The 27,635-nt window shown below is 54.1% G+C and overlaps 1 protein-coding gene across 1 annotated transcript; it reads right to left on the bottom strand.

The window, feature by feature from the left end:
• Window positions 1-5,021: 5,021 nt before the first annotated feature.
• Window positions 5,022-27,172, bottom strand: LOC137484395 (centrosome-associated protein CEP250-like). The gene is made up of 30 exons (XM_068208269.1): window positions 27,158-27,172; window positions 26,163-26,210; window positions 25,781-26,013; window positions 25,183-25,336; window positions 23,678-23,868; window positions 22,245-22,372; window positions 21,897-22,066; window positions 20,976-21,152; window positions 20,663-20,677; window positions 20,223-20,357; window positions 19,803-19,946; window positions 19,060-19,340; window positions 18,148-18,307; window positions 17,328-17,571; window positions 16,547-16,701; window positions 15,262-15,603; window positions 14,414-14,604; window positions 12,988-13,115; window positions 12,640-12,809; window positions 11,719-11,895; window positions 11,406-11,420; window positions 10,969-11,103; window positions 10,549-10,692; window positions 9,806-10,086; window positions 8,893-9,052; window positions 8,013-8,316; window positions 7,269-7,423; window positions 5,985-6,326; window positions 5,423-5,557; window positions 5,022-5,066 (listed from the first exon to the last, which is right to left on the bottom strand). The coding sequence occupies exons 1-30, from the start codon at window positions 27,170-27,172 to the stop codon at window positions 5,022-5,024; spliced, it is 4,974 nt and encodes a 1,657-aa protein (XP_068064370.1).
• Between the last annotated feature and the right edge of the window lie 463 nt (window positions 27,173-27,635).

Below are 27,635 nucleotides of genomic sequence, written 5' to 3' on the forward strand. Positions count from 1 at the left end.
GGGAGCATGGGGTTCTCAAGAAAAGCATGAGGTAGGGGAAGCAGCAAGAGGAGCTTAAAAGTTTCAAGGAGCTGGAGTCATTGCCATAGGCCCAGAGACCATCACCAAAGTCCCAGTGTGACTCTGCTGGTATGAGGCCAAGGACATGGCCTGCCCCTGGGCCAGGGCAATCCCAAGCACAGACTCAGGCTGGGCAGGGCAGGGGTTGAGAGCAGCTCTGAGCAGAAGGACTGGGGCATGTTGGTGGACAGAAGTCCCAGTGTGCCCCAACCCCTTGCGCTGTCACCCAGAAAGCCCCATGTCCTGGGCTGGCCCCACAGAGTGGGCAGCAGGGGACAAGGGGGATTCTGCACCTCTGCCCTGCTCAGGTGAGACCCCACCTGCAGAGCTGCCTCCAGCCCTCGGGTCCAGCATCAGAAGGATGTGGAGCTGCTGGAGTGAGTCCAGAGAGGCCAAAGAGATGCTCCAAGGTCTGGAGCCCCTCTGCTCTGAGCCGAGCTGGGAGAGCTGGGAGTGTTCAGCCTGGAGAAGAGAAGGCTTCAGGGAGACCTTAGAGACATTTCCAATGCCTAAAGGGACTCTAAGAGAGCTGAGGGCTGACCTTGGACAAGGGCTTGGAACGCCAGGACAAGGGGAATGGCTTTCCACTGGCAGAGGGCAGGGTTAGAAGAAACTCTTCCCTGTGGGGATGGTAAGACACTGGCACAGGTTGCCCAGAGCAGCTGTGGCTGTCCCGTCCCTGCACGTGTCCGAGGCCAGGTTGGAGGCGGCTTGGAGCAACCTGGTCTGGTGGCAGGTGTCCCTGCCCATGGCGGGGGGTGGAATAGGATGAGCTTTGAGGTCTCTCCAGCCCAAACCAGTCGGGGATTCTATGCTGAGGTGAAACATCACCATAGTTGATGCCAAATCCAGGGGTTGCCAAGCTGCCATGGCATCATGTCCATTGAGTGGTCCCTGGCAAGGTCAAAGGGCAGCTCCTGAGGAGACAGGGTCATCTGACTGGGCCAAAGCTGCAGAAGTGGGATGCCATCACTCAGTGCTGAAGGCTCACTGTCAGGTGCCCTGACCCTTGACCGGTAGAAGCTGGAGGCTCTTGTGCCTTCAAGGCGGGGCAGCCTGAGCACATGGCTTCTGCCTCTCCTGCCTGTGGTTCTCCCCTGTCTGGGCAAGGGATGCGAGCTGAGCTGAGGCTGGACATGACATCAGTGCGTGGCATGTCTGTCAGCCGCAGGGACCACAGAAATGGGGGTGGCTCCAGCCAGGAAGACGCATTGCTGCCACTCACCGTGACAGAAAACGTGGAAAACAGAAAGTGTTGGTTGCAAAATACAGCTTAAAGACTAACTAGCAAATGAGATAAAAGAATGTAAAAGTAGACAGACGGGATGTTGAACAGAGCTGGAAGCAGTGGAAAAACAGATTATAAGGCACCCAAGTGGGTTTTGTGGCAAAGTTATGTAACAAGAAACAACAGTGCATGCCCTAAGAGAAGTTCAAGGCAAGGGCACTTCCAGTTTTGAGGGCTCACTGTGAATATGACCACCAGAGACCTCTTTAGATGACCCTCCAAGACCATAAAGGGACTTCCAGCAAGAGGCAGAGGTGGGTAAAATAGTTCTATGAAAAGTAATGTTTATGTATGAGCTAGGAACTACCTTGTGATATGTATGATCATGGTGGAATAAACCCCCTGTTGTAAAGTTTCTTCGATTAGAGGAGACATTCTCTGCATATAAATATTAGTCATTAATCAACAGTAATGCTGGCTCCAGGGATGATCTGGAGTGGGTGGTGTCACCACAGCCTGGCCACTTCATACATCTGATCCAGCAGCACTGAGCCCGCTGGTTTGGGCGGTTTTCCCTTGGCCATTCACTCAGTCCATATCTCACCAGTCGGGCTGTAAGGGGACTGCGTGGCTGCTGAATGTTTTGCAATGTCGGGCAACACCATGCCTGGTCTCCCGTAATTTGCAGAGTCGCTCAGGTTGGCCAGGCACCATGTCCCTGTGCTAAATCTGTGCTGGCTGTTCCCAATGCCCTTCTCTCTCAGTTGCTTGAAAGGGTGTCCAGGAGGATTTGCTCCATCACTTTCCCAGGGATTCCAAAGCAGCTGATTAGCCTGTAGGTCTTCAGACCCTCCTTTGTGCCCATCTTTAAGACTGCTGTAGTTCTCAGGAAGTTCTCAGGAACCACCTGCACTGGCCAGGCTCTTCTGAAGACAATGGACAGCTGACGTAGCTTCCTCCAGTCCTTAGACCTGGTGTATGCCTGGCTTAAGATTCTAACTATTCTCCCTAACTATTCTCCCCCTTCCCTACTGCTGTGGCATATGAATGTGAGAGACACAAGCTAGAAGCAAGTGAATTGGGTTTATTGCAAAGTTAAGACATTATTTATACATTTTATTGTGAGAAACTGTGCTCAGCAGTTTGCTCAAAAGCGGTTGCAGGCCTGTAATAAATCCGTCCTTTTGACGGCTTGTTCTTCTTCTCACAAGGTTTACAGGCTTGACAATCAGGACGCCTTTCCAGTTTTCAGATCGTGTGTAATCAGCTTTCTTCCCCATTTCTCAGCATTCTTGCTCACATGATGCAGGGCAGGCTTCCTCTTAACTCCATAACTGCTTCCACAGCAATGTCTGTACACGCCCCCTGGATAACTTGATTCTTCTTCCACATCCCTCCTTTCTGAGATGAGGTTGGTCAGAAGTTTCCGGTTCACTTGATCTCCTATCACCCAGGGTTGTGATTCTGCTTTTCACTTTGCTAAGTTATTTTAAATTATGCCCTCAACCCTTGACCTTGTATGTCACACCAGTCTGGCACAGTTCCTCTGCAGGTGACCTCCACTGTCACCAACAACAGGACCTCTTTTCCTTTAGCCACTGCCAGTGAGAGGGAGCATGGATCATTACATTTTTTCCCACTTAAGATATGGAGCAGAAATGCCTGTTGTAAATCCTGCCAATTCTTTCTGAATTTGTGCATACAAGCAAAGACGCCTTGCACAGAATCTACCTTCTTGGAACCCTGGAGATCAGTGGCACAAAGTCTAGCGGTGGAGCCTGGAGGACAATGCTGAGTCCAGTCCTTGCTGACACCTTTGTCAGTAAACTGGGTGATGGGGCCAGGGGGTGCCCTCCCACAAACCGGGAGCGGTGGCTGCTCTGCCAGAGAGAAGTGCTGCCATCCCGAGGGACAGTTCAACAAGGGTGACAGTTCTATGACAGGTGCTGAGTCCTGTCCTTGGGAAGGAACAACCACAGGCACCGGTATCTGCTGGGGGCCACCCGGTTGAAAAACTAAAGTTTGGCAGGGTCCTGCTGGACACCAGGATGCCCACGGGCCAGCAATGTGCTCCTGCAGCAATGCAGAACAGCGTCCTGGGCTGCACCGGGAGCTGCGACACAGCTGCTGGAGGGAGGGGATCCTTTCCCTCTGCTCCACAGCAGTGAGGCCAGCCCTGGAGTGCTGGGCCCAGAGCTGGGCTGCCCAGTACAGGAGACAGGGACAGACTGGACAGAGTCCAGCACAGGGCCATGAAGGTGACGGAGGGACTGGAGCATCTCTGCCGTGAGGAGAGGCTGAGAGAGCTGGCACTGCCCAGCCTGGAGCAGAGCAGGCTCAGAGCATCTCATCCCTGGGGATAAATACCCGGGGGGAGGCTGCAGAGGGGACAGAGCCAGGGACATTCCAGGGGCCTCGGGCACCAAGTGACACACAGGAGGGGCTCTCTGAGCTCAGGAGGCACTTCTGCACTGGGAGGGTGGCCGAGCACTGGTGCAGGTGCCCAGGGAGGTGGTGGAGTCTCCATCCCTGGAGAGACTCAAAAGCCACCTGGACACATCCTGGGCAGCTGGCTCTGGGTGGCCCTGATGGAGCAGGGGCTGGGCAAGGTGACCTGCAGAGGTGCTTCCAGCCTCCCCCGGCCTGAGATTCTGGGACTCTGAGAATAATCAGGCTGCAGTTTCCTAAGGACAAATGACAAAGCTCCACACATGGCAGGTTTCTCCTGCTCTCACCAAAGTGGTTCATGTCACATGTCTCCCTTCTGCAGATTCCACCCTGGAGTGAGGATGCTTCTCAAGGTCATGCCTTGAGGCTGAGAGAAATGTTTGCCCGTGGTCCTTGCTTTGGGTGAGTAGCATCAATCTTCAAGAATTGGTTTTGCTGGCTTGACTAGAATTGCTACAATGTTGCTTCAAAACATAATGCACTATACTGGAAGTTATAGGTCTCTGTACTGGGTAGTAAATAACCCTGATAAAGATCTATTAGTTTAATCATGATCATCATAAACTCTTTATTTTTCTATAAATATGTCTTTCATCCTATGGAACACAGTTGTGTAAAGGTTCAATTTCACCTATACTATCCTTTAAACATAAACTACTGACTAAGTCTAAGACTGCATCCAGCTGCACCCTGGCTGCTCTCTGAGTCGTTCAGGAAGCAAGGAGGTCCCTTCTGCACCTTGTGTCTCCTGCCTGCTCCCTGCACAGCTCTCCAGGTGGTCCTGTCGGTCTTGGGCCAGCTGTGACTGCAGCAGGGACACCTGAAAGAGGCACAAGGCCCGGCTCAGACAAGCCCACGCTGGCAGGAGCACCTGCAGCCCCACGGTACCGGCTCTCGGGGCAGACACAGCCTCCAACTCCAGCCCTCACCAACTCTCTGCCCTGGGGCAAGGGGAAGGGAACAGGCTCCCACACAGAGCAGAGCTCAGATGATCAACAGGTCCAGTTCAAGGCTGGCAAAGCCTTCCCACGGACATCCCCCAGCCACCACAGGTCTGTTAGAGAGAGTTCCGAGGGGATTTAGGAACCCAACTCTGATTTCCAAATTTGGGCCACTGACCCCTTTCTCCACAGGCTGTGCATCAGCAGGAGGGCTGCTGCTTCCCTGAGCTACTGGAGGAGTCTTCTGTTGTAGAAGTCGACGATTTCGATAGGCAGGCTTGTGGACAGGAAACGTAAAGCAATCTGGGGGGAACACTCTCCTAAAAGTTCTGTTTCTTCTCCTTTCAGGTTCCACCTGCACGTTGGATGGGAGAGAGGGTCACAGAAACCTGTCAGCAAACACGGAGCAAAAAGACCTGTGGACATCATGGCAAGGAGATCTCTGCTCTGAGACCCTGAATTGCACTAGACAACACTGGGGGCAAAAAGCTCTCGCTGGGGGCTGTGCAAGAGAGGCCAGTGTGTGTGCGGGGACACAGGGCCAGGGAGGGAGGCAGCGGAGTGAAGGTGCCCTTGTGAAAGCCATGGGCTGCCCCAAGAGAGAGGACAAACAAAAGGGTGTGCCCACAGCAGGGACAGGGAGAGGCAAGGAAACAAGCAGAGGTCTCCAAAGCACTGCCTGGGCTAACGTGCCAAGTTCCAGAGGAGCCTGAGGCTCGGCAGAGGCAGTGAAAGCCCAATTTACCCGCTCGCCACTTCTGGGCTCAGTGGTTAATTCAGGCCTCTCTCTCTTCTCCTCTTCTAGTGATGCAATTGGTTGCTTGGATTCCAGGATGGTCCCTGAGCCACGTAACAGCTGTTCCACTTGTGCTCCAACAGCCTGCAGGGTATTCAGAGAGGAGATGATGCCCATATTTCAAACACCACAGAAGCTGTCCCTCAGGAATCTCCATCTCAGGAAGCATCCTCGAAGCACCAGCAGTGCAGCTGCTCTTCAGCCCTCTCAGTACAAAACTCAGCTGGGTTTAGTGCATCCCTCTGCTCACCTGCTCCATTACTTCCCACACCAAATCCAAACCCCCATGTGTTGCATGGGCACAGGAAAAGCAGCTCCCCATGCCCAGCTTTTGGCCTGGAGCAGATTGGAACAGTAAGCTCCAGAGCTGGAGCAGTCTTTCTGGGCGAGCCAGGAAACAATCTGGCAGTCAATGGTCTCTGGCTGGAGCCAGGCAGACAGACAAGGCTGCCTGCTGCAGCCCGGGCTGCTTTACCCAAGCAGGCCTGGACTGACAGGGATAGAGACCCACCTCCTCATGGGAAACAGCACTGGAATAATTCAGGGACCCTGGAGTGGACTTAAGGTCAATGCCAGTGCCTGCCTGGATACCAGACTTTCCCTTCAGGATGTACAAGTGTTTCATCAGAGTCCCTTTGGCAATTTCACTTTTCTTCAGTGCAGCACTCAGTACTTGGGTGTTCTCTCTCCATTTCTTCAAAGAAGCAGCCCCATGCTCCAACTCTTCCTGCTCGCCTTCTCTCTCCACTTCCCATTCTTGAGTATTTTCCTTATGAATTCTTAACTCATCTGCATGCATTTCATTCTTCTCTTCCACATCTCTCATGTGCTGCTGGTTCAATTCCTGTCCATGCTGCCAAAACAGGGAGAAAAAGGGTCACTCATTCGCCCCCTCGGTTTGCTTTTCAGACCAGATCTGGACTCCTGCTGCAGGGGCAGGCACTGGCTGCCCCTCTCTCTCTGCCCCTCGGGATGCTGCAGACCTTTGCTGGGTTCCCCCCTTGATTCTGCTCCTTCCCTCAGCCTGTCCCAGCTTCCTTTCTGCCCTTCCCCAAGCTCTTGCAGCCCCACTCCAGTGCTCCTCTGGGGAGGAGCTGCCAGAACTGCAGCCAGGATTTCAAGTCCATGCTAAGCAGGATTTAGGCAGTGCCACGAGGATGTGCTCTCCATCAGGGAGGAAGGGAAGAGCAAACACCGCCAGCATTTCCTTCCCTGGGCTTGGGCTGACAGCAGTGGTTTTCCAGCTCTGCTGTGTAGAGTTTCCATGGCTCCATCCCCGAGAGCCCCACTGCCCTCTCTTGGAGCAGCAATGGCCAGATCCCTCTGTCATCCTCTGCTGCCACTCAGGACGAGTTCTCCCCTTGCAGGCACACGTCCTGGTGTGGATCAGCACTTGGCTTTCCTCTCTTCTCTCCCCACTGGCTGCTCTCAGATGGCCAAGGCCAAACACCTTTCTATTCACAGCAAACTTGGTCTTCTCACCCCTCCTTCCAGATCCAGATATTTAGGAATCTGGACATGGGTTTGGACACGAGGAATTCCCCAAAGCATGCAATGTCCATAGAGGCAGTGTGGACATTGAGGACTAAAGCTTCTAGGGCACAGAAGCCCAGCATGGAGGAAAATCAGCAGGCTCAGCATTAACTGGCTTTGACATGACTACAACATCTTCTCCTCCTTATTCAGAAGAACGCAGTTGGAGAAGTTTAACTGGAAAAAGGTGCTCCTTAGAACTATTAACTGAATGTGCAAACACAGCTAGGAAATGGCCCTTTGTGGCATCTGCCAATCTCACCAGCACATCCATCCTTTCCTTCTGCAGGCTCTCCAATTTCCTCTGCAGAGATGCCACCTCCTGACGAAGAGCCACAGCCTCTTCCTGCCTTTCACAGGCCTCTTTCTCCAGGGCAGTTTCTCGAGAGGTGTGCTTGACTGCTGCCTCCCACAAATCTGCAGCAGGGAGGGGGAAGGAACAGGAGAAAGGAGAAGGGGAAAAGCAAAGCAAAGGCAAACTGATGTGCATCCTGCAGACAACAGCAGTGTCTTCTCTGCCTGCCTGAGTTTGCCAGGCCCTGAGCCCACAAGGCAGAGAAAAAAGCAGGAATGAAAGGGGAAATGTTCAGAGGGATGGGAAAGTGTGTTTGCTCTAGGCCTTGTGCAGAGTGAGCAATCCAAGAGAGACAAAGGAGAGGGGATGCCTGTGCAGCTCTGCTCCAGAGAAGCCAGTAGCCTGGAGGCTCTGGCAGGGCCTGGAGTTTGGGGGAATCGAGCTGAGGCATCCAGCTACAGCTCCTCAGCACAGACACGGCACCTGGAAGGCTCCAGCTGTGCACGGGATCAGCCATGGCACAGCCGGATGGCACTGCCAGCCACAGCATCTTTCTCAAGAAAAAGCTTTCACTGGCACTTGGATGGATAAATCTCCTGCTGGTTGTTTTTCCCCTCTGCCATCTCTGGGCACTTTTCCTCTGCGAGCCATCAGCGAGATCCCTGCAGGTGAGGCAGGATGGGGCAGTGAGTGGGAGAGGAGAAGCTGTACCTTGCTCACTTTGCTCCAGCTGTTTCAGCAGCTCCTGATTGTGGGCTCTGAGATGGTCCCTCTGAGCCTGTGTCTTCCTCAGCTCCAGCTCCACGTCCTTACACTGTATGGCCATGGCCTCTGCTCTTTCCTCAGAGCTCTGGAGCCTCACACGCAGCTCAGACACCTCAGCCTCCAGCACGTCCACAGAGTCCCTCAAAGCCCATTCTCCTGCTCGAGACTCCTCAAACGTCTGCAGCAGCTTCTTCTTTCGAGTTGTTTGGGAAGCCTCCATCTGCAGCACTGTGTCCTGCAGGGCCTGGATCTGGAAGATGGATGCACAGAGCCTCAGGGACAGGGCTGCTCCTGAGGCTGCAGAGTGGGCCGCAGGGAGAGCAGCAAAGAAGAAATGATTTCAGACAAAAACCATGCCAAAACCAAAAGGCAGAAAAGCAAGGATTCCAAAGGAGACCAATGTAGAGAAAAGAGGGAAAGGGAGGCAATGGGCATCCTTGAGGCTGCAGCTCTGAACAGCAGCTGAGATGGCTGCGCTGGAAGTGCCCTGCCCAGCCTGCCATAGCCACCTCTGTGTCCCCACATTGCTCAGTGCCCGGCACAGGCACCAACTCTGTCTGGGACAACACTGCTAACTGAGGGACACAGAGGCTCCAGAGGAGTCTGCTGCTGCTCCCCTCCCAGATTTCCTGCTGGGAGCCGGGAGAGAACGGTGCAAAACTTGGGCAGCAGACAGCAGATCCAGCCTCGGCCTCAGGGTGCAGCAGCAGCCCCGGGCAGAAGACGGCAGCTGTGCGTGCTGCTGGGAGGGGAAAGAGGTTGGGGCCTCCAAGGCAAAGGTGCTGTTGTGTGTCCCTGGAGAAGAGGATGCCACTGCACAGCTTACCTGGGTGTTGAGCTCCCGCAGTTGTCCAGCGCGGTGAGAAGAGAGCTGCTCTGCCTGCTGAAGAGCAGAGTGATACTGAGACACCTGATAGTTCAGCAGCAGGTTCTGTTTTTCCAGAGTTCTGAGGCGCTGGTTCTTCTCCTCCAGAGACACTATCAGCCTAGAAGGGAAGCAAGCAACTCATTGCTACACGGTATCAGATTTTATAAACTCTCAGGACTTGCAGCACCTCAGGGAAAAACTCCTCTGTCTGATGAGGTCTGTCTAAACAACTTGGCTGTTTGTTCTCCCTGCAGTCAAAGCCCAGCATGTGCCTACTCTGCTTTTGGCCCTGAAAGAACAGGGAGTTCCTGCCTACATGCCCTACCTTCTTTTTGAGGTGGGAATGTGAATACAAACCTAACAAAGTCTTGCAATGAAGACGCCCTCCAGGCACCGGGGCACATTTTATGAGGAACCATGCAACAGAGCCGCTCTTGTTGCTGGGCTGCCTCCGAGGGCAATCTGGCCTAGATCAGCAATCAGGGCCTTCAGATGGTTCTGCCCAGAAAAAGCATCAGAGGCCAGGCTGATCCACATCCCAGAGGCTTCAAGTTACAGGACCCAAGGTGGAGCTGATGGATGTATCCAGCTCCTTACAATGCAGCTCGGGCAGTGTCAACACACCCACCTAAAAACACAATACCCCCTAGAGGGAAAGAGCTACCCCCAAATCCTTTCTCTGCAGAAAAACTCTGTTTGAAGTCTTAAAAGTAAAGAAAATGAAAGACAACATCCAGACAAGGAGAAGTGTCTGCACGGAGAGTTCAGAATCTGCCACTTAGGAAATGCTGCCAGAGCCCCTGGCAGGTGCAAAGAGGGCAAAGAGGGAATCCATTCACCACAATGCAGAGTCCCACAGGCTTTCATTTACCTGGCTTTTTCACTCTCTAGGACATCCACCGAAGCCTGCAATTCTGAATTTTGCTGAGCCACTTCTTCCCAGCGATTCCTTTCCCTCTTCAAGGACTCCACATGCACTTGCAGCTCCTTGTTCAGATTTTCTGCCTCCTCCAGGATCTTCTGGACGTGTTCAACCTCCGACAGCTTCTGCCTGGACTCTTCCTGGGCCTCCCTCACCTCTTGCTGGGCTCTCTGGACAGTCGTTTCCCGGGACTCTCGGGAGGCTGCCAGCTGAGATGTCAACTCTCCCACCTCCAGTCAAAGGGAACAAAGCAGTCAGGGGCTGCAGCCACAGCTTGTCACTGTCAGCCACAGCACAGGCTGAGAGGAAAGGCAAAGGACAACTTTCCATTTCTCCCTGTCCTGAGAGCACCAGATTCACACTGGATATGGACAACTTGTTTCAGTCTCTAAGTGGCCCACCACCAAGGGCACCTGAAAAAGCACCTCCCAAACCAAGGCTGGCAAGGAGAGGCCAGCAGGAATCCATGCTGATGGTTGCTGGCCAACAGCCCAGAGGACTAGCCCAGCTGTCCAGAGCAGCAGCTGAGATTCAGCAGAGCACTGTGTGTCCTACAGAGCAGCTGCCATGGAGCCCCCAGAGCCCGAGACAGCCCCAGGGATCACCCCACCAGCTGCTGCTCTGCCATGGAAAAGCAAGAAGGCCACAGACCCCTCGCTGCATGGCTGCCGTGCCAGTGCTGTTTCACTCACCTGCTTTTGTAGAGCCTCCCTCTGCTCAAGGAGCAGATTCATTTCCTCTTTGAGGCCGTGTAGCTCTTCCTTGTGCCTCCTCTGCACTGCCTGGACTTCACTGCGAGCTTCCTGCAGCTCAGCTTGCAGATTTGCCTTGATGGTCTGGCAACAAAATGCAGAGCAACTTCCTGGGACCTGCCCTCAGGCTCAGCTTGTTCCACGTGCTGCCTCAAAATCCCATTCCTTCAGCTGCTTCTTTTGGCTTCTCTAGCCAGCTCTGCTTCCACTGCAAGCCTTCCTTCCTGGGGCTGAGCTCTGGAGCTTACCAGGCTCTGTGCTCCCAGGGCCTGAAGCAGCCCTTGCCTCCTCAGTCCCAGGAGCTGCCTTTTGTGCCCTTGTCCCTGCCCTGCCCTCTGTTGCCTGCCTACTCACACTTACCTGCCCCTTCTCTTGCAGCTCTTTCACCTCCTGCCTGAGCTGCTGGACCTGCTGGTGGGCTCGGCTGAGCTCTCCCTGAGTCTGGAGCAGTGCCTCTGATAAAGCACTCTTCTCCTTCTGCTCTTCCAGCAGCACCTGCACCGAAGGAAAGAGCAGAGGGCTTCACACTTCTCCTGCAGCATCCGTGTGGCAGAGGCAAAGACTGATGGGCTCACGTGCTCTCACAGCACTCGGCTGCTGCTCCCCTGGGCCACTGCCTGCCCCGGGGCCAACACAGCTTCCCAGGAAGTGACTTAAAACACAGCCCAGAAGACATCTCTGGGTTACTGTTCAGAAATACTCCAGGCAAGTCTTTAAAAAGATTTTTCTCTTGTCAATGTTGCTGCTGCACCCCCCTCCCCCCCCGTTCCCACATAAGAAAAGAGCTACAAACTCACTTTGGCTGTGAACACCTACCAGTACACACCAAAAGGGGAGCGGAAAGAGAACAGCGAAGGTACCCTGAGGTACATCTTAGAACAACAGAGCACAAGAGCAGCACAAAGATCTCAGCTGATAGCTGATGTTTCTGCCTGGCTTCCTATGAGAGGGCTCATTGCTGGTCCCAAAGACAGCCCCGTTCAGCTTTCACCTCCCCCAGTTCAATGTAGAAGACACGGAGGGCATGCTCCACACAGCCCCATGTCCTGCCATCTCCCACAGCTCCAGCCTTGCAAAAAATCACACCAGTTCTCCTCTCTCAGTCATTACCTGTCGCTTGGCATTTTCAAATCTCCTTAGTTCTTCTTGTTGGGCCAGCAGGGTGGCATCTTTCTGCCTCATCTCAAACAGCACCTTCTTGTGCTCCTGCTCTCTCTCTGCCTTCTCTTTTTCCCATTGCTCCAGCGTCTCCTGCATCTCTGCACGGTGCCTTTCGCGCTCACTTGCCTGAGGAGGGGAGGAGAAATTTGCAAGATGAAGTCCCAGGCAAGCTCCCTGCTGAAAAAGGTGAAGCTTCATCCCTCCCACAACCCCCAACCGGAAAAGACAACAGCACTCCAGAAACCGTGTCCTGTCATGGAATTCAAAAGGAGGCTCAGCAGGTGCAAGAATCACAGACTCGTGGAATCTCTTCTGTTGGCAAAGACCTTCCCAAGCGTTGAGTCCAAGTGCTCAGAAAAGGAGGTGTCACCTTCCCTTCCCTGACACCCCAGTCACAAGGACTGAAGGACCAGGGACAAGGGGCCTGTTCCCTTTGCTTCCAGCCCAAAGCTAATCCGTCTGTCCTCCATGGAAGCACAGCAAGAAAGGAACCGAGTTCCCACGCCTGCAGCCAGCAGCACTGTTGGCATCTGCTCCATGCCGGCAAGTGCTCCACGCTGGCATCTGCTCCGTGGCAGGTGGGACTCAGGGACAATCCTGCCCTGGGCTGCCACGCTTTGGGTGGGCACTGCCCAACCTGCTCTGGAACTCCTCTTACGCCCTCACTGAAGCTGTGGCTGCATTTACTGTCCCAGCACCATCCTGGGGGCTCTCAGGCACCTCCAAGTCCAAGCTGCTGCCTCTGCTGCCCGGCCCAGCAGCGGGAGGCCTTGGCAGAGGATTGCTGCCCTTTCACACCCTCAGGCTCTGCTTGTGCTAAACCAACCCACAGGGCTGGCTTGGACACTCCAGAAGTGTACTGTCCCCTACCAGGTCTTGCAGGAGCTTCTTTATTTCCAGTTGCTGAGCAGTTCCCTGAAGCCTGAGGCTTTTGTGATGCTGCTGCTCTGCCTGCAGGAGCTGTTGAGCTGTGTCTTCCCGTTCCTGCCTCCTGAGAGATCTCTCTGCTTCCAGCTCATCTTGCAGGCACTTCACTTCTCCTACAAACACGACCAACAGCAAGAGTCAGAGTCTTTACTGACTTTACTGACCTCAGGCCCTTTCAGTGCCACCAAGCCCCACCACTTCTCAGAAGCTCTGTGGACAGAGGCAGCTTTACAGGGTGCTTAGTTCTCTAGGCAGGGGCAGCACCACAAACAAAGCACACGAGGTTCTCACCTTCTATCACCTCCTTGGCCTGTGTGACTGTGAGCACTTGATCCTCCAGATGGTTCCTGGTGGTCTCCAGCTGAGATATCTGCTGCTGAGCAGCACTCAGCCTGGATTCCAGGCTCTCCTTTGCTGACCTATGAGTTGCACATACGGAGAGACATGAGTTGCTTGCTCCAGACACCCACAGCCGGGTATTCCAGGACGACGTGGCTCAAGATCCCCACACCTGAGTATGGGAAATGGGTCACGTGGAAATTCGCCCAGGCAAGGCACATTTGTGCCATCTCAACAGCAGAGCAGGGCCCTCTGAGGGACTGCCCAGGCCTTCCCTATGGCCTGGCACAGCACAGACAGCCCAGCCCAACTTGGCCTCAACAGCCAAACCTTCAGTTGCTGATCCTGACCTATGACACTGGCTAGCTGTGTCCAAACAGGCTGGGGCGACGAGCAAAAGCCCAGCCCCTGCTCACAGCCCTTCTCTCATTAGCACTTCCAAGCTGCTCTGCAGGGGGACACAACAGACTCTTGTCCTTGCTGACTGCTGACTTTTTAATGCTCTTGATAATGGACATAAAGGTCCATCATCTTCCAGACACCCTGTATTTATGTGGCTTCAGAACTACTTTGCGTGACACAGTAAAATCTCATGGTCATCTCACAGCAGCACTTGTAAAAAATCAGGACACCCTTTTGTCTGAACAACAACTACCTGAATGCAGGGACTGCAGTTTAAACTCTTGCAAGGTCATGGAGTAGACTTGCCACCTTTATTTTAGTGTTGCGGGGCAAGCAGGCAGTAGCCCGAGGCACTTGTCCTTCTTTACAGAGTGAGAGGGACCATCCAAAGGGAGGTTGGCAGGTTTGGCAGCTGGGTGCCCATCAACAATCAGCAAGAATCCCCAGAGGCTGTTGAGAATTCCAAAGAGCTTTCCCTGCTGCTCTCCAGCCAGCTCTAGGGCCTGTCCCACACTTCTCAAGAGTGTGCTTGGAAGCAGAAAGCCCTCAAGATTTTCAGCAGGAGCCTCTGGCTTCCCCCTGAATGGCAGTGTGCTACCCCCAACGTGCCAAGGTCGGAGCCTGGAATGCTGAAGACGAAGCTTCAGTTCTGAAGATCAGGATCATGTCAAGCTACTTGCTAAGGAATGAGGGACGTTCAATGCCCAGAAGAAGAAACCAAAGCCAAGAGAAACCTGAGGTTTCACTCAGCATCGGCATGGTTTACCTACTACTCAGTTCAGGGCTGGGTGGATTGCTTTGGACTTCCCACAGGAGTGTGCTCGGCAGCACAAACAGGAGCCCAAGAGAGCTTTGCTGGCTTTAGGTGTCAGAAAAAGAACCTTCACATTGTGGCATATTTTTGTTCTTGGGACTCTTCCATATTCTGTCCATGGAATGTAAATAGATCTGAAAAGGTTCTGCTCCCTGCCTTTACCTGGTCTCCTCCAGCTGCCTGGAAAGGTCTTGTTGGAGCCACTCCATGGCTGCCAGTCGGCCCTCAAGGTCAGCCTTCTGGCCCAGCAGCTCCTGCTCTCGGCACACCTGGGCCAGTGCGTGCCCTTGGCCAGAGGATTCCGGGCCCAGCTGCTCCAGAGAGCAGCTCGATGAATCTTGCTCCTGGGAAACCTGGAAGTGGGACAAGGTACAGCTCGAGCCCTTCCTCGGGAGCCCTGTGCAGAGCCAGCCAGTGGCACCTCGCAGGCAGCCAGAGGACAAGGAGCACCTGTGCTCTGGGCTCAAAGTTTCACAGCATCTGCCCTATGCAGCTGTGATAGCCGGGGCTGCCAAAAGCCTCTGGCACTGTTACCTTGGAAGTGCTGTGTCAGGCCCTGCTGGCTTGCCTGGGACCAGACAGCTCCTTCCCAACAAACATCCCCACTCCAAACTCCGTGTTGTCACCCAAAAATACTGCATCTTCTGCAACTGGCAATACCATTTACTCTAAGCACCAGGAGTGCAGCTGATTTTCAGCCATTGGTCCACTTTAGTCCATCACTCAGTTTAGTCCATCCCTCTGCTCACCTGCTCCATTACTTCCCACACCAAATCCAAACCCCCATGTGTTGCATGGGCACAGGAAAAGCAGCTCCCCATGCCCAGCTTTTGGCCTGGAGCAGATTGGAACAGTAAGCTCCAGAGCTGGAGCAGTCTTTCTGGGCGAGCCAGGAAACAATCTGGCAGTCAATGGTCTCTGGCTGGAGCCAGGCAGACAGACAAGGCTGCCTGCTGCAGCCCGGGCTGCTTTACCCAAGCAGGCCTGGACTGACAGGGATAGAGACCCACCTCCTCATGGGAAACAGCACTGGAATAATTCAGGGACCCTGGAGTGGACTGAAGGTCAATGCCAGTGCCTTCCTGGATACCAGACTTTCCCTTCAGGATGTACAAGTGTTTCATCAGAGTCCCTTTGGCAATTTCACTTTTCTTCAGTGCAGCACTCAGTACTTGGGTGTTCTCTCTCCATTTCTTCAAAGAAGCAGCCCCATGCTCCAACTCTTCCTGCTCGCCTTCTCTCTCCTCTTCCCATTCTTGAGTATTTTCTTTACGATTTCTTAACTCAGCTGCATGCATTTCATTCTTCTCTTCCACATCTCTCATGTGCTGCTGGTTCAATTCCTGTCCATGCTGCCAAAAAAGGGAGAAAAAGGGTCACTCATTCGCCCCCTCGGTTTGCTTTTCAGACCAGATCTGGACTCCTGCTGCAGGGGCAGGCACTGGCTGCCCCTCTCTCTCTGCCCCTCGGGATGCTGCAGACCTTTGCTGGTCTTCCCCCCTTGATACCGCTCCTTCCCTCAGCCTGTCCCAGCTTCCTTTCTGCCCTTCCCCAAGCTCTTGCAGCCCCACTCCAGTGCTCCTCTGGGGAGGAGCTGCCAGAACTGCAGCCAGGATTTCAAGTCCATGCTAAGCAGGATTTAGGCAGTGCCACGAGGATGTGCTCTCCATCAGGGAGGAAGGGAAGAGCAAACACCGCCAGCATTTCCTTCCCTGGGCTTGGGCTGACAGCAGTGGTTTTCCAGCTCTGCTGTGTAGAGTTTCCATGGCTCCATCCCCGAGAGCCCCACTGCCCTCTCTTGGAGCAGCAATGGCCAGATCCCTCTGTCATCCTCTGCTGCCACTCAGGACGACTTCTCCCCTTGCAGGCACACGTCCTGGTGTGGATCAGCACTTGGCTTTCCTCTCTTCTCTCCCCACTGGCTGCTCTCAGATGGCCAAGGCCAAACACCTTTCTATTCACAGCAAACTTGGTCTTCTCACCCCTCCTTCCAGATCCAGATATTTAGGAATCTGGACATGGGTTTGGACACGAGGAATTCCCCAAAGCATGCAATGTCCATAGAGGCAGTGTGGACATTGAGGACTAAAGCTTCTAGGGCACAGAAGCCCAGCATGGAGGAAAATCAGCAGGCTCAGCATTAACTGGCTTTGACATGACTACAACATCTTCTCCTCCTTATTCAGAAGAACGCAGTTGGAGAAGTTTAACTGGAAAAAGGTGATCCTTAGAACTATTAACTGAATGTGCAAACACAGCTAGGAAATGGCCCTTTGTGGCATCCGCCAATCTCACCAGCACATCCATCCTTTCCTTCTGCAGGCTCTCCAATTTCCTCTGCAGAGATGCCACCTCCTGACGAAGAGTCACAACCTCTTCCTGCCTTTCACAGGCCTCTTTCTCCAGGGCAGTTTCTCGAGAGGTGTGCTTGACTGCTGCCTCCCACAAATCTGCAGCAGGGAGGGGGAAGGAACAGGAGAAAGGAGAAGGGGAAAAGCAAAGCAAAGGCAAACTGATGTGCATCCTGCAGAGACAACAGCACTGTCTTCTCTGCCTGCCTGAGTTTGTCAGGCCCTGAGCCCACAAGGGCTCCAAAGCTGACAGAAATGAAGGAAATTTGCAGGCAGAGAAAAAAGCAGGAATGAAAGGGGAAATGTTCAGAGGGACGGGAAAGTGTGTTTGCTCTTGGCCTTGTGCAGAGTGAGCAATCCAAGAGAGACAAAGGAGAGGGGATGCCTGTGCAGCCCTGCTCCAGAGAGGCCAGTAGCCTGGAGGCTCTGGCAGGGCCTGGAGTTTGGGGGAATCGAGCTGAGGCATCCAGCTACAGCTCCTCAGCACAGACACGGCACCTGGAAGGCTCCAGCTGTGCACGGGATCAGCCATGGCACAGCCGGATGGCACTGCCAGCCACAGCATCTTTCTCAAGAAAAAGCTTTCACTGGCACTTGGATGGATAAATCTCCTGCTGGTTGTTTTTCCCTCTGCCATCTCTGGGCACTTTTCCTCTGCGAGCCATCAGCGAGATCCCCGCAGGTGAGGCAGGATGGGGCAGTGGGTGGGAGAGGAGAAGCTGTACCTTGCTCACTTTGCTCCAGCTGTTTCAGCAGCTCCTGATTGTGGGCTCTGAGATGGTCCCTCTGAGCCTGTGTCTTCCTCAGCTCCAGCTCCACGTCCTTACACTGTATGGCCATGGCCTCTGCTCTTTCCTCAGAGCTCTGGAGCCTCACGCGCAGCTCAGACACCTCAGTTTCCAGCAGCTGCTTCTCTTGAGTTGCCTGGTGAGCTGTCTGCTCTATCTCTGCCAGCAGCTTGGCCTGGATCTGGAAGATGGATGCACAGAGCCTCAGGGACAGGGCTGCTCCTGAGGCTGCAGAGTGGGCCGCAGGGAGAGCAGCAAAGAAGAAATGATTTCAGGCAAAAACCATGCCAAAACCAAAAGGCAGAAAAGCAAGGATTCCAAAGGAGACCAATGTAGAGAAAAGAGGGAAAGGGAGGCAATGGGCATCCTTGAGGCTGCAGCTCTGAACAGCAGCTGAGATGGCTGCGCTGGAAGTGCCCTGCCCAGCCTGCCATAGCCACCTCTGTGTCCCCACATTGCTCAGTGCCCGGCACAGGCACCAACTCTGTCTGGGACAACACTGCTAACTGAGGGACACAGAGGCTCCAGAGGAGTCTGCTGCTGCTCCCCTCCCAGATTTCCTGCTGGGAGCCGGGAGAGAACGGTGCAAAACTTGGGCAGCAGACAGCAGATCCAGCCTCGGCCTCAGGGTGCAGCAGCAGCCCCGGGCAGAAGACGGCAGCTGTGCGTGCTGCTGGGAGGGGAAAGAGGTTGGGGCCTCCAAGGCAAAGGTGCTGTTGTGTGTCCCTGGAGAAGAGGATGCCACTGCACAGCTTACCTGGGTGTTGAGCTCCTGCCTTTGTCTTCTATGCTCAGAACAGAGCTGCTCTGCCTGCTTAAGAGCAGAAAATAACCGAGATACGCGATTGTTCAGCAGCAGGTTCTGTTTTTCCAGAGTTCTGAGGCGCTGGTTCTTCTCCTCCAGAGACACTATCAGCCTAGAAGGGAATATGCAACTCATTGCTACACGGTATCAGATTTTATAAACTCTCAGGACTTGCAGCACCTCAGGGAAAAACTCCTCTGTCTGATGAGGTCTGTCTAAACAACTTGGCTGTTTGTTCTCCCTGCAGTCAAAGCCCAGCATGTGCCTACTCTGCTTTTGGCCCTGAAAGAACAGGGAGTTCCTGCCTACATGCCCTACCTTCTTTTTGAGGTGGGAATGTGAATACAAACCTAACAAAGTCTTGCAATGAAGACGCCCTCCAGGCACCGGGGCACATTTTATGAGGAACCATGCAACAGAGCCGCTCTTGTTGCTGGGCTGCCTCCGAGGGCAATCTGGCCTAGATCAGCAATCAGGGCCTTCAGATGGTTCTGCCCAGAAAAAGCATCAGAGGCCAGGCTGATCCACATCCCAGAGGCTTCAAGTTACAGGACCCAAGGTGGAGCTGATGGATGTATCCAGCTCCTTACAATGCAGCTCGGGCAGTGTCAACACACCCACCTAAAAACACAATACCCCCTAGAGGGAAAGAGCTACCCCCAAATCCTTTCTCTGCAGAAAAACTCTGTTTGAAGTCTTAAAAGTAAAGAAAATGAAAGACAACATCCAGACAAGGAGAAGTGTCTGCACGGAGAGTTCAGAATCTGCCACTTAGGAAATGCTGCCAGAGCCCCTGGCAGGTGCAAAGAGGGCAAAGAGGGAATCCATTCACCACAATGCAGAGTCCCACAGGCTTTCATTTACCTGGCTTTTTCACTCTCTAGGACATCCACTGAAGCCTGCAATTCTGAATTTTGCTGAGCCACTTCTTCCCAGCGATTCCTTTCCCTCTTCAAGGACTCCACATGCACTTGCAGCTCCTTGTTCAGATTTTCTGCCTCCTCCAGGATCTTCTGGACGTGTTCAACCTCCGACAGCTTCTGCCTGGACTCTTCCTGGGCCTCCCTCACCTCTTGCTGGGCTCTCTGGACAGTTGTTTCCCGGGACTCTCGGGAGGCTGCCAGCTGAGATGTCAACTCTCCCACCTCCAGTCAAAGGGAACAAAGCAGTCAGGGGCTGCAGCCACAGCTTGTCACTGTCAGCCACAGCACAGGCTGAGAGGAAAGGCAAAGGACAACTTTCCATTTCTCCCTGTCCTGAGAGCACCAGATTCACACTGGATATGGACAACTTGTTTCAGTCTCTAAGTGGCCCACCACCAAGGGCACCTGAAAAAGCACCTCCCAAACCAAGGCTGGCAAGGAGAGGCCAGCAGGAATCCATGCTGATGGTTGCTGGCCAACAGCCCAGAGGACTAGCCCAGCTGTCCAGAGCAGCAGCTGAGATTCAGCAGAGCACTGTGTGTCCTACAGAGCAGCTGCCATGGAGCCCCCAGAGCCCGAGACAGCCCCAGGGATCACCCCACCAGCTGCTGCTCTGCCATGGAAAAGCAAGAAGGCCACAGACCCCTCGCTGCATGGCTGCCGTGCCAGTGCTGTTTCACTCACCTGCTTTTGTAGAGCCTCCCTCTGCTCAAGGAGCAGATTCATTTCCTCTTTGAGGCCGTGTAGCTCTTCCTTGTGCCTCCTCTGCACTGCCTGGACTTCACTGCGAGCTTCCTGCAGCTCAGCTTGCAGATTTGCCTTGATGGTCTGGCAACAAAATGCAGAGCAACTTCCTGGGACCTGCCCTCAGGCTCAGCTTGTTCCACGTGCTGCCTCAAAATCCCATTCCTTCAGCTGCTTCTTTTGGCTTCTCTAGCCAGCTCTGCTTCCACTGCAAGCCTTCCTTCCTGGGGCTGAGCTCTGGAGCTTACCAGGCTCTGTGCTCCCAGGGCCTGAAGCAGCCCTTGCCTCCTCAGTCCCAGGAGCTGCCTTTTGTGCCCTTGTCCCTGCCCTGCCCTCTGTTGCCTGCCTACTCACACTTACCTGCCCCTTCTCTTGCAGCTCTTTCACCTCCTGCCTGAGCTGCTGGACCTGCTGGTGGGCTCGGCTGAGCTCTCCCTGAGTCTGGAGCAGTGCCTCTGATAAAGCACTCTTCTCCTTCTGCTCTTCCAGCAGCACCTGCACCGAAGGAAAGAGCAGAGGGCTTCACACTTCTCCTGCAGCATCCGTGTGGCAGAGGCAAAGACTGATGGGCTCACGTGCTCTCACAGCACTCGGCTGCTGCTCCCCTGGGCCACTGCCTGCCCCGGGGCCAACACAGCTTCCCAGGAAGTGACTTAAAACACAGCCCAGAAGACATCTCTGGGTTACTGTTCAGAAATACTCCAGGCAAGTCTTTAAAAAGATTTTTCTCTTGTCAATGTTGCTGCTGCACCCCCCTACCCCCCCCCCGTTCCCACATAAGAAAAGAGCTACAAACTCACTTTGGCTGTGAACACCTACCAGTACACACCAAAAGGGGAGCGGAAAGAGAACAGCGAAGGTACCCTGAGGTACATCTTAGAACAACAGAGCACAAGAGCAGCACAAAGATCTCAGCTGATAGCTGATGTTTCTGCCTGGCTTCCTATGAGAGGGCTCATTGCTGGTCCCAAAGACAGCCCCGTTCAGCTTTCACCTCCCCCAGTTCAATGTAGAAGACACGGAGGGCATGCTCCACACAGCCCCATGTCCTGCCATCTCCCACAGCTCCAGCCTTGCAAAAAATCACACCAGTTCTCCTCTCTCAGTCATTACCTGTCGCTTGGCATTTTCAAATCTCCTTAGTTCTTCTTGTTGGGCCAGCAGGGTGGCATCTTTCTGCCTCATCTCAAACAGCACCTTCTTGTGCTCCTGCTCTCTCTCTGCCTTCTCTTTTTCCCATTGCTCCAGCGTCTCCTGCATCTCTGCACGGTGCCTTTCGCGCTCACTTGCCTGAGGAGGGGAGGAGAAATTTGTAAGATGAAGTCCCAGGCAAGCTCCCTGCTGAAAAAGGTGAAGCTTCATCCCTCCCACAACCCCCAACCGGAAAAGACAACAGCACTCCAGAAACCGTGTCCTGTCATGGAATTCAAAAGGAGGCTCAGCAGGTGCAAGAATCACAGACTCGTGGAATCTCTTCTGTTGGCAAAGACCTTCCCAAGCGTTGAGTCCAAGTGCTCAGAAAAGGAGGTGTCACCTTCCCTTCCCTGACACCCCAGTCACAAGGACTGAAGGACCAGGGACAAGGGGCCTGTTCCCTTTGCTTCCAGCCCAAAGCTAATCCCTCTGTCCACCATGGAAGCACAGCAAGAAAGGAACCGAGTTCCCACGCCTGCAGCCAGCAGCACTGTTGGCATCTGCTCCATGCCGGCAAGTGCTCCACGCTGGCATCTGCTCCGTGGCAGGTGGGACTCAGGGACAATCCTGCCCTGGGCTGCCACGCTTTGGGTGGGCACTGCCCAACCTGCTCTGGAACTCCTCTTACGCCCTCACTGAAGCTGTGGCTGCATTTACTGTCCCAGCACCATCCTGGGGGCTCTCAGGCACCTCCAAGTCCAAGCTGCTGCCTCTGCTGTCCGGCCCAGCAGCGGGAGGCCTTGGCAGAGGATTGCTGCCCTTTCACACCCTCAGGCTCTGCTTGTGCTAAACCAACCCACAGGGCTGGCTTGGACACTCCAGAAGTGTACTGTCCCCTACCAGGTCTTGCAGGAGCTTCTTTATTTCCAGTTGCTGAGCAGTTCCCTGAAGCCTGAGGCTTTTGTGATGCTGCTGCTCTGCCTGCAGGAGCTGTTGAGCTGTGTCTTCCCGTTCCTGCCTCCTGAGAGATCTCTCTGCTTCCAGCTCATCTTGCAGGCACTTCACTTCTCCTACAAACACGACCAACAGCAAGAGTCAGAGTCTTTACTGACTTTACTGACCTCAGGCCCTTTCAGTGCCACCAAGCCCCACCACTTCTCAGAAGCTCTGTGGACAGAGGCAGCTTTACAGGGTGCTTAGTTCTCTAGGCAGGGGCAGCACCACAAACAAAGCACACGAGGTTCTCACCTTCTATCACCTCCTTGGCCTGTGTGACTGTGAGCACTTGATCCTCCAGATGGTTCCTGGTGGTCTCCAGCTGAGATATCTGCTGCTGAGCAGCACTCAGCCTGGATTCCAGGCTCTCCTTTGCTGACCTATGAGTTGCACATACGGAGAGACATGAGTTGCTTGCTCCAGACACCCACAGCCGGGTATTCCAGGACGACGTGGCTCAAGATCCCCACACCTGAGTATGGGAAATGGGCCACGTGGAAATTCGCCCAGGCAAGGCACATTTGTGCCATCTCAACAGCAGAGCAGGGCCCTCTGAGGGACTGCCCAGGCCTTCCCTATGGCCTGGCACAGCACAGACAGCCCAGCCCAACTTGGCCTCAACAGCCAAACCTTCAGTTGCTGATCCTGACCTATGACACTGGCTAGCTGTGTCCAAACAGGCTGGGGCGACGAGCAAAAGCCCAGCCCCTGCTCACAGCCCTTCTCTCATTAGCACTTCCAAGCTGCTCTGCAGGGGGACACAACAGACTCTTGTCCTTGCTGACTGCTGACTTTTTAATGCTCTTGATAATGGACATAAAGGTCCATCATCTTCCAGACACCCTGTATTTATGTGGCTTCAGAACTACTTTGCGTGACACAGTAAAATCTCATGGTCATCTCACAGCAGCACTTGTAAAAAATCAGGACACCCTTTTGTCTGAACAACAACTACCTGAATGCAGGGACTGCAGTTTAAACTCTTGCAAGGTCATGGAGTAGACTTGCCACCTTTATTTTAGTGTTGCGGGGCAAGCAGGCAGTAGCCCGAGGCACTTGTCCTTCTTTACAGAGTGAGAGGGACCATCCAAAGGGAGGTTGGCAGGTTTGGCAGCTGGGTGCCCATCAACAATCAGCAAGAATCCCCAGAGGCTGTTGAGAATTCCAAAGAGCTTTCCCTGCTGCTCTCCAGCCAGCTCTAGGGCCTGTCCCACACTTCTCAAGAGTGTGCTTGGAAGCAGAAAGCCCTCAAGATTTTCAGCAGGAGCCTCTGGCTTCCCCCTGAATGGCAGTGTGCTACCCCCAACGTGCCAAGGTCGGAGCCTGGAATGCTGAAGACGAAGCTTCAGTTCTGAAGATCAGGATCATGTCAAGCTACTTGCTAAGGAATGAGGGACGTTCAATGCCCAGAAGAAGAAACCAAAGCCAAGAGAAACCTGAGGTTTCACTCAGCATCGGCATGGTTTACCTACTACTCAGTTCAGGGCTGGGTGGATTGCTTTGGACTTCCCACAGGAGTGTGCTCGGCAGCACAAACAGGAGCCCAAGGCTCACGAGAGCTTTGCTGGCTTTAGGTGTCAGAAAAAGAACCTTCACATTGTGGCATATTTTTGTTCTTGGGACTCTTCCATATTCTGTCCATGGAATGTAAATAGATCTGAAAAGGTTCTGCTCCCTGCCTTTACCTGGTCTCCTCCAGCTGCCTGGAAAGGTCTTGTTGGAGCCACTCCATGGCTGCCAGTCGGCCCTCAAGGTCAGCCTTCTGGCCCAGCAGCTCCTGCTCTCGGCACACCTGGGCCAGTGCGTGCCCTTGGCCAGAGGATTCCGGGCCCAGCTGCTCCAGAGAGCAGCTCGATGAATCTTGCTCCTGGGAAACCTGGAAGTGGGACAAGGTACAGCTCGAGCCCTTCCTCGGGAGCCCTGTGCAGAGCCAGCCAGTGGCACCTCGCAGGCAGCCAGAGGACAAGGAGCACCTGTGCTCTGGGCTCAAAGTTTCACAGCATCTGCCCTATGCAGCTGTGATAGCCGGGGCTGCCAAAAGCCTCTGGCACTGTTACCTTGGAAGTGCTGTGTCAGGCCCTGCTGGCTTGCCTGGGACCAGACAGCTCCTTCCCAACAAACATCCCCACTCCAAACTCCGTGTTGTCACCCAAAAATACTGCATCTTCTGCAACTGCCACTTGGGAAACACAATTATTATCTGGATATATTTCATTGCTGGACATTTTCAGGAAGATTTGTGAAAACAAATTTGCTTGCTGAATCAAGGGGAAATATACAGGATTTCCCCCTGCCACATCAAAACTCTCGTCTAAGTTTCTCCTCCTCACATATTCTACGCAGCTCTCTGCAAGGAGAGGATGCCTCGCCGGGAAATGGCTCTTGTGCTGAGCAGACATTTTGTGACTTGTGGACGCCTGCCTGATGTGGCCAAATCAGAACGTCTGCTGTGCATTTGCCCAACCTATCACATTCCCCAGAACTGAGACTGTCTGACAGAGACCATCAGAAACAAAGCCTTCTCTTGCAGCTATCCTGTAACACCCAATCTAAACCTCCTCTGGCACACCTTGGGGCTGTTTCCTCTTGTCCTGTCCCTTGTTCCCTGGGAGCAGTGCCTGACCCTCACCTGGCTGCAGCTTCCTGTCACAGAGAGCTGTAGAAGGCAAGAAGGTGCCCCCTGAGCCTCCTTTTCTCCAGGCTGAGCCCCCCCAGCTCCCTCAGCTGCTCCTGGTCACACCTGTGCTCCAGACCCTTCCCCAGCTCCGATCCCCGTTTTAGAGGCTCTGTGGCTGCCCAAAGCAACACATTTTGCAGAAGCATGCAACACTTTGCTGATGAACACGCATATCCCTGGCTCATAAACGCATGTGCCGTCTTGAGCCAGGTGTGCACAGCAGTGTGCCCGTCTTCTCCTGCCAGCAACAGCATCTGGGCTGATCTGGCTGCCACAACTCCCCCTCCCACAGGTGCTGCCGAGCAATAAGGTGTTCAGAGCCGTGCTAACATCATCCCTCTCCTGCTGCAGCAGATCCCTCTGAAGCTGCAATTCCTCCAATGACTGCCTCTTGACTTCCAGCTCGCTCTGCAACAATGGGTCTTCTCCCTCGAGTGCAGCCAAGTCCTCCAGTGTAGAAGAAGGGGCAAGACGAGTTTTCAAGGGAAAACCAGTCTCATTTCCAAAACCAACCTCCATCCTGTCCTGCTGCTCTGCCTGTTCGGCCTGGGCTGATGCTTCCTTCCGCTGCTTGGTGTTCTTCAGATGCAGACACAAGGCTCCTGTCTCCGGGATTCCAGTGCATTGCAGCAGCATTTCCCTGGACTTCTCAAGGTTTGCACAGTCACTGCAGAGACAAGGCTCAGTCAGAAGAATCAAGAGGCCTGAAGAGTCAGCAATGCCATTTTCAGCTCTCCAGGATGGAGCTGGGGGCAGTGGGCTAAGGAAGACCTTGCTCTTTCCCTCCCAGGAAAATCCTCCAGAGGCTGCCTTCTTTCAGTGAGAAGCTATGGCTGGGCAGGGGCACTTAAAGAACAGAATTCAGGGAAGCAGCACGGCGAGAAGGAGTCTCCTATTGCAACATGGCTCTGCAGCTCCCAGACAGCCTTGGGAGTCACAGAAGAGCATGGAAAAACCAGACAGGACCATGCTCGAGGGCCACACTGAGGACTACACATGGTAGGCAGGTGACTTCTTCACCAGGGACTCCTCTGAACTCCCCGGCCTGGAAGCAGATTGTTTCTGGAATGCAGGAGGAGGAGGAGGAGGAGGAGGAGGAGGAAAGACTCACCTACTGATTTCTTCTAGCAGAGAGTCTATCAGCTGGCAGCGGCTTCTGATCCTCTGAGTTCTCTCCTCCATTTGATCAAAATGCCGCTGCATGCGCCCCCAGTTCTCTGTAGCTTCCCGAACCAATTCAAAAGGATGCTGTTCATCAGTGGATGTCAGAGTTGAGAGGATGTTCCCAGGATTGTCGGTGCAGATGATGGAATTGGCCATGCTGTCACTGTCGCCTACCAGCGCCTGAAAGCCCACATCCAGCTGTTAGTCAGGTGTTCTGTTCCCATTCCAAAGCAGCACTGAGATACCTCTTTTCTGATCCCACAAGAACCAGCATCCATTCATGGAGAACCAGTTTCAAAATGCCAGCCAGCTCAGCACACTTTACTCACCTCAGGGGCTCCGGAGGAACGTCCCTGCTGAGAAAGCCCTCGAGCTCCCTGCAAGAGCACGGGGAAGAGCACACTCAGACTGCATGGCTGCCCCTGAGGCAGTCGCCTCTGAGTGCCTCCCAGCCTGTCCCAGAGCACAGCAATTCCAGCTGAGCTCTTCCTCCCCTCCTTGGGAATATTTTCAGCCCAGTAGTTTGACAGCAGCAGAAATCAACATGCTGGAAGGTGTTTCATCACTTCTAAGAGCACCAGAAGGGGAGTTGCCCAGAGCCCCAGCCAGTCTGGCCTTGAACACTCCTAGGGATCCAGGGGCAGCCACAGCTTCTCTGGGAAACCTCAAGCCTGGGTGCCAGGGCCTCAGCACCCTCAGAGGGCAGAACTCCCTCCCAATATCCCATCCATCCCTGCCCTGTCTTGGTGGGAAGCTTTTGTCATTTGTCCTGTCCCTGCAGGCCTCTGGCTTAAGTCCATCTCCAGCTCTCATGCAGCCCTTTCATGCATTGGAAGGGGCTCTAAGGTCACCCTGGAACCTTCTCCAGGCTGGACAACCCCAACTCTTGCATCCTTTTCCCTTGCCACTGGTGCTCCAGCCCTTGGAGCATCTTCCTATCATGCTTGTGACCTCCTCTGGGCCACTAGGGATCATTTCAGAGATGTCTGGGAGAAACTCATTCTGGACTCTGGGAAGCACTGAGGCTGTGCTGTAATTTGGGTGAGGGGAAGGCAATGAAAAGCTGCTCCCTTGTTTGTGCCCACAGCCTCCAGTGGGACAAGGATGGAGGAGGAGATGTGGCTGTGCTCTGGGATGGCCAGGAGCCACCCATTCCCTCCCACACCTGTCCCCACAGCGAGCACCAAAGCTGCTGCCAGCTCCGGAACAGCCAACTGTTAATCCCTTGCTATTGCCAAAGGGAACTGTTCCCCGAGGCCCAGCCCAGGCCCTCCCAGGTCCCTGCTGGGCTTGGCACAAGGAGAGCAGTGGCTTTCTCACTCACCCGCCGGGTCTCCATCCTCCCCTTGGCACGAGCAGAGAGTAAACAGCAATGCCCAAAGGCCCTTGGACTTAGCAGGGTCTAAACCCCAATATCCAAAGGCCCTTGGCCTTTGTAGGGTCTAAACCCCAATATCCAAAGGCTCTTGGCCTTTGCAGGGTCAATAGCACACAATCCAAGTGCCCTTGGCCTTTGCAAAGTCCAAGCCCCAAAGCTCATGAGCTGTTGACAGCTCCAGGGTCCAAACCCCAATAGCCAGGAGCTGTTGGTTGTCGCCAGGGTCTAAGCCCCAACATTCCATGGCCTTTGTGACAGTTCTCGGGCTCCAACCCCCAACATTCCATGGCCTTTGTGACAGTTGTCAGGCTCCAACTCCCAACATTCCACAGCCTTTGCGATGGTTACCAGGGTCCATAGCCCAGCATTCCAGGGGCTCTTGGAGAGGCCCTCCCTGGCTCTCCCCCCATCCCATCTTCCTGCT

This window comes from Anomalospiza imberbis, chromosome 17 (assembly GCF_031753505.1).
Source record: "Anomalospiza imberbis isolate Cuckoo-Finch-1a 21T00152 chromosome 17, ASM3175350v1, whole genome shotgun sequence".
Lineage (NCBI taxonomy): Eukaryota > Metazoa > Chordata > Aves > Passeriformes > Viduidae > Anomalospiza > Anomalospiza imberbis.

Coding starts and splice junctions, on each gene's coding strand:
- LOC137484395 (XM_068208269.1), bottom strand. Junction 19,341..19,802: donor GGGAGGCTCTACAAAAGCAG/GTGAGTGAAACA, acceptor CTTTGACTGGAG/GTGGGAGAGTTGACATCTCA. Junction 10,087..10,548: donor GGGAGGCTCTACAAAAGCAG/GTGAGTGAAACA, acceptor CTTTGACTGGAG/GTGGGAGAGTTGACATCTCA.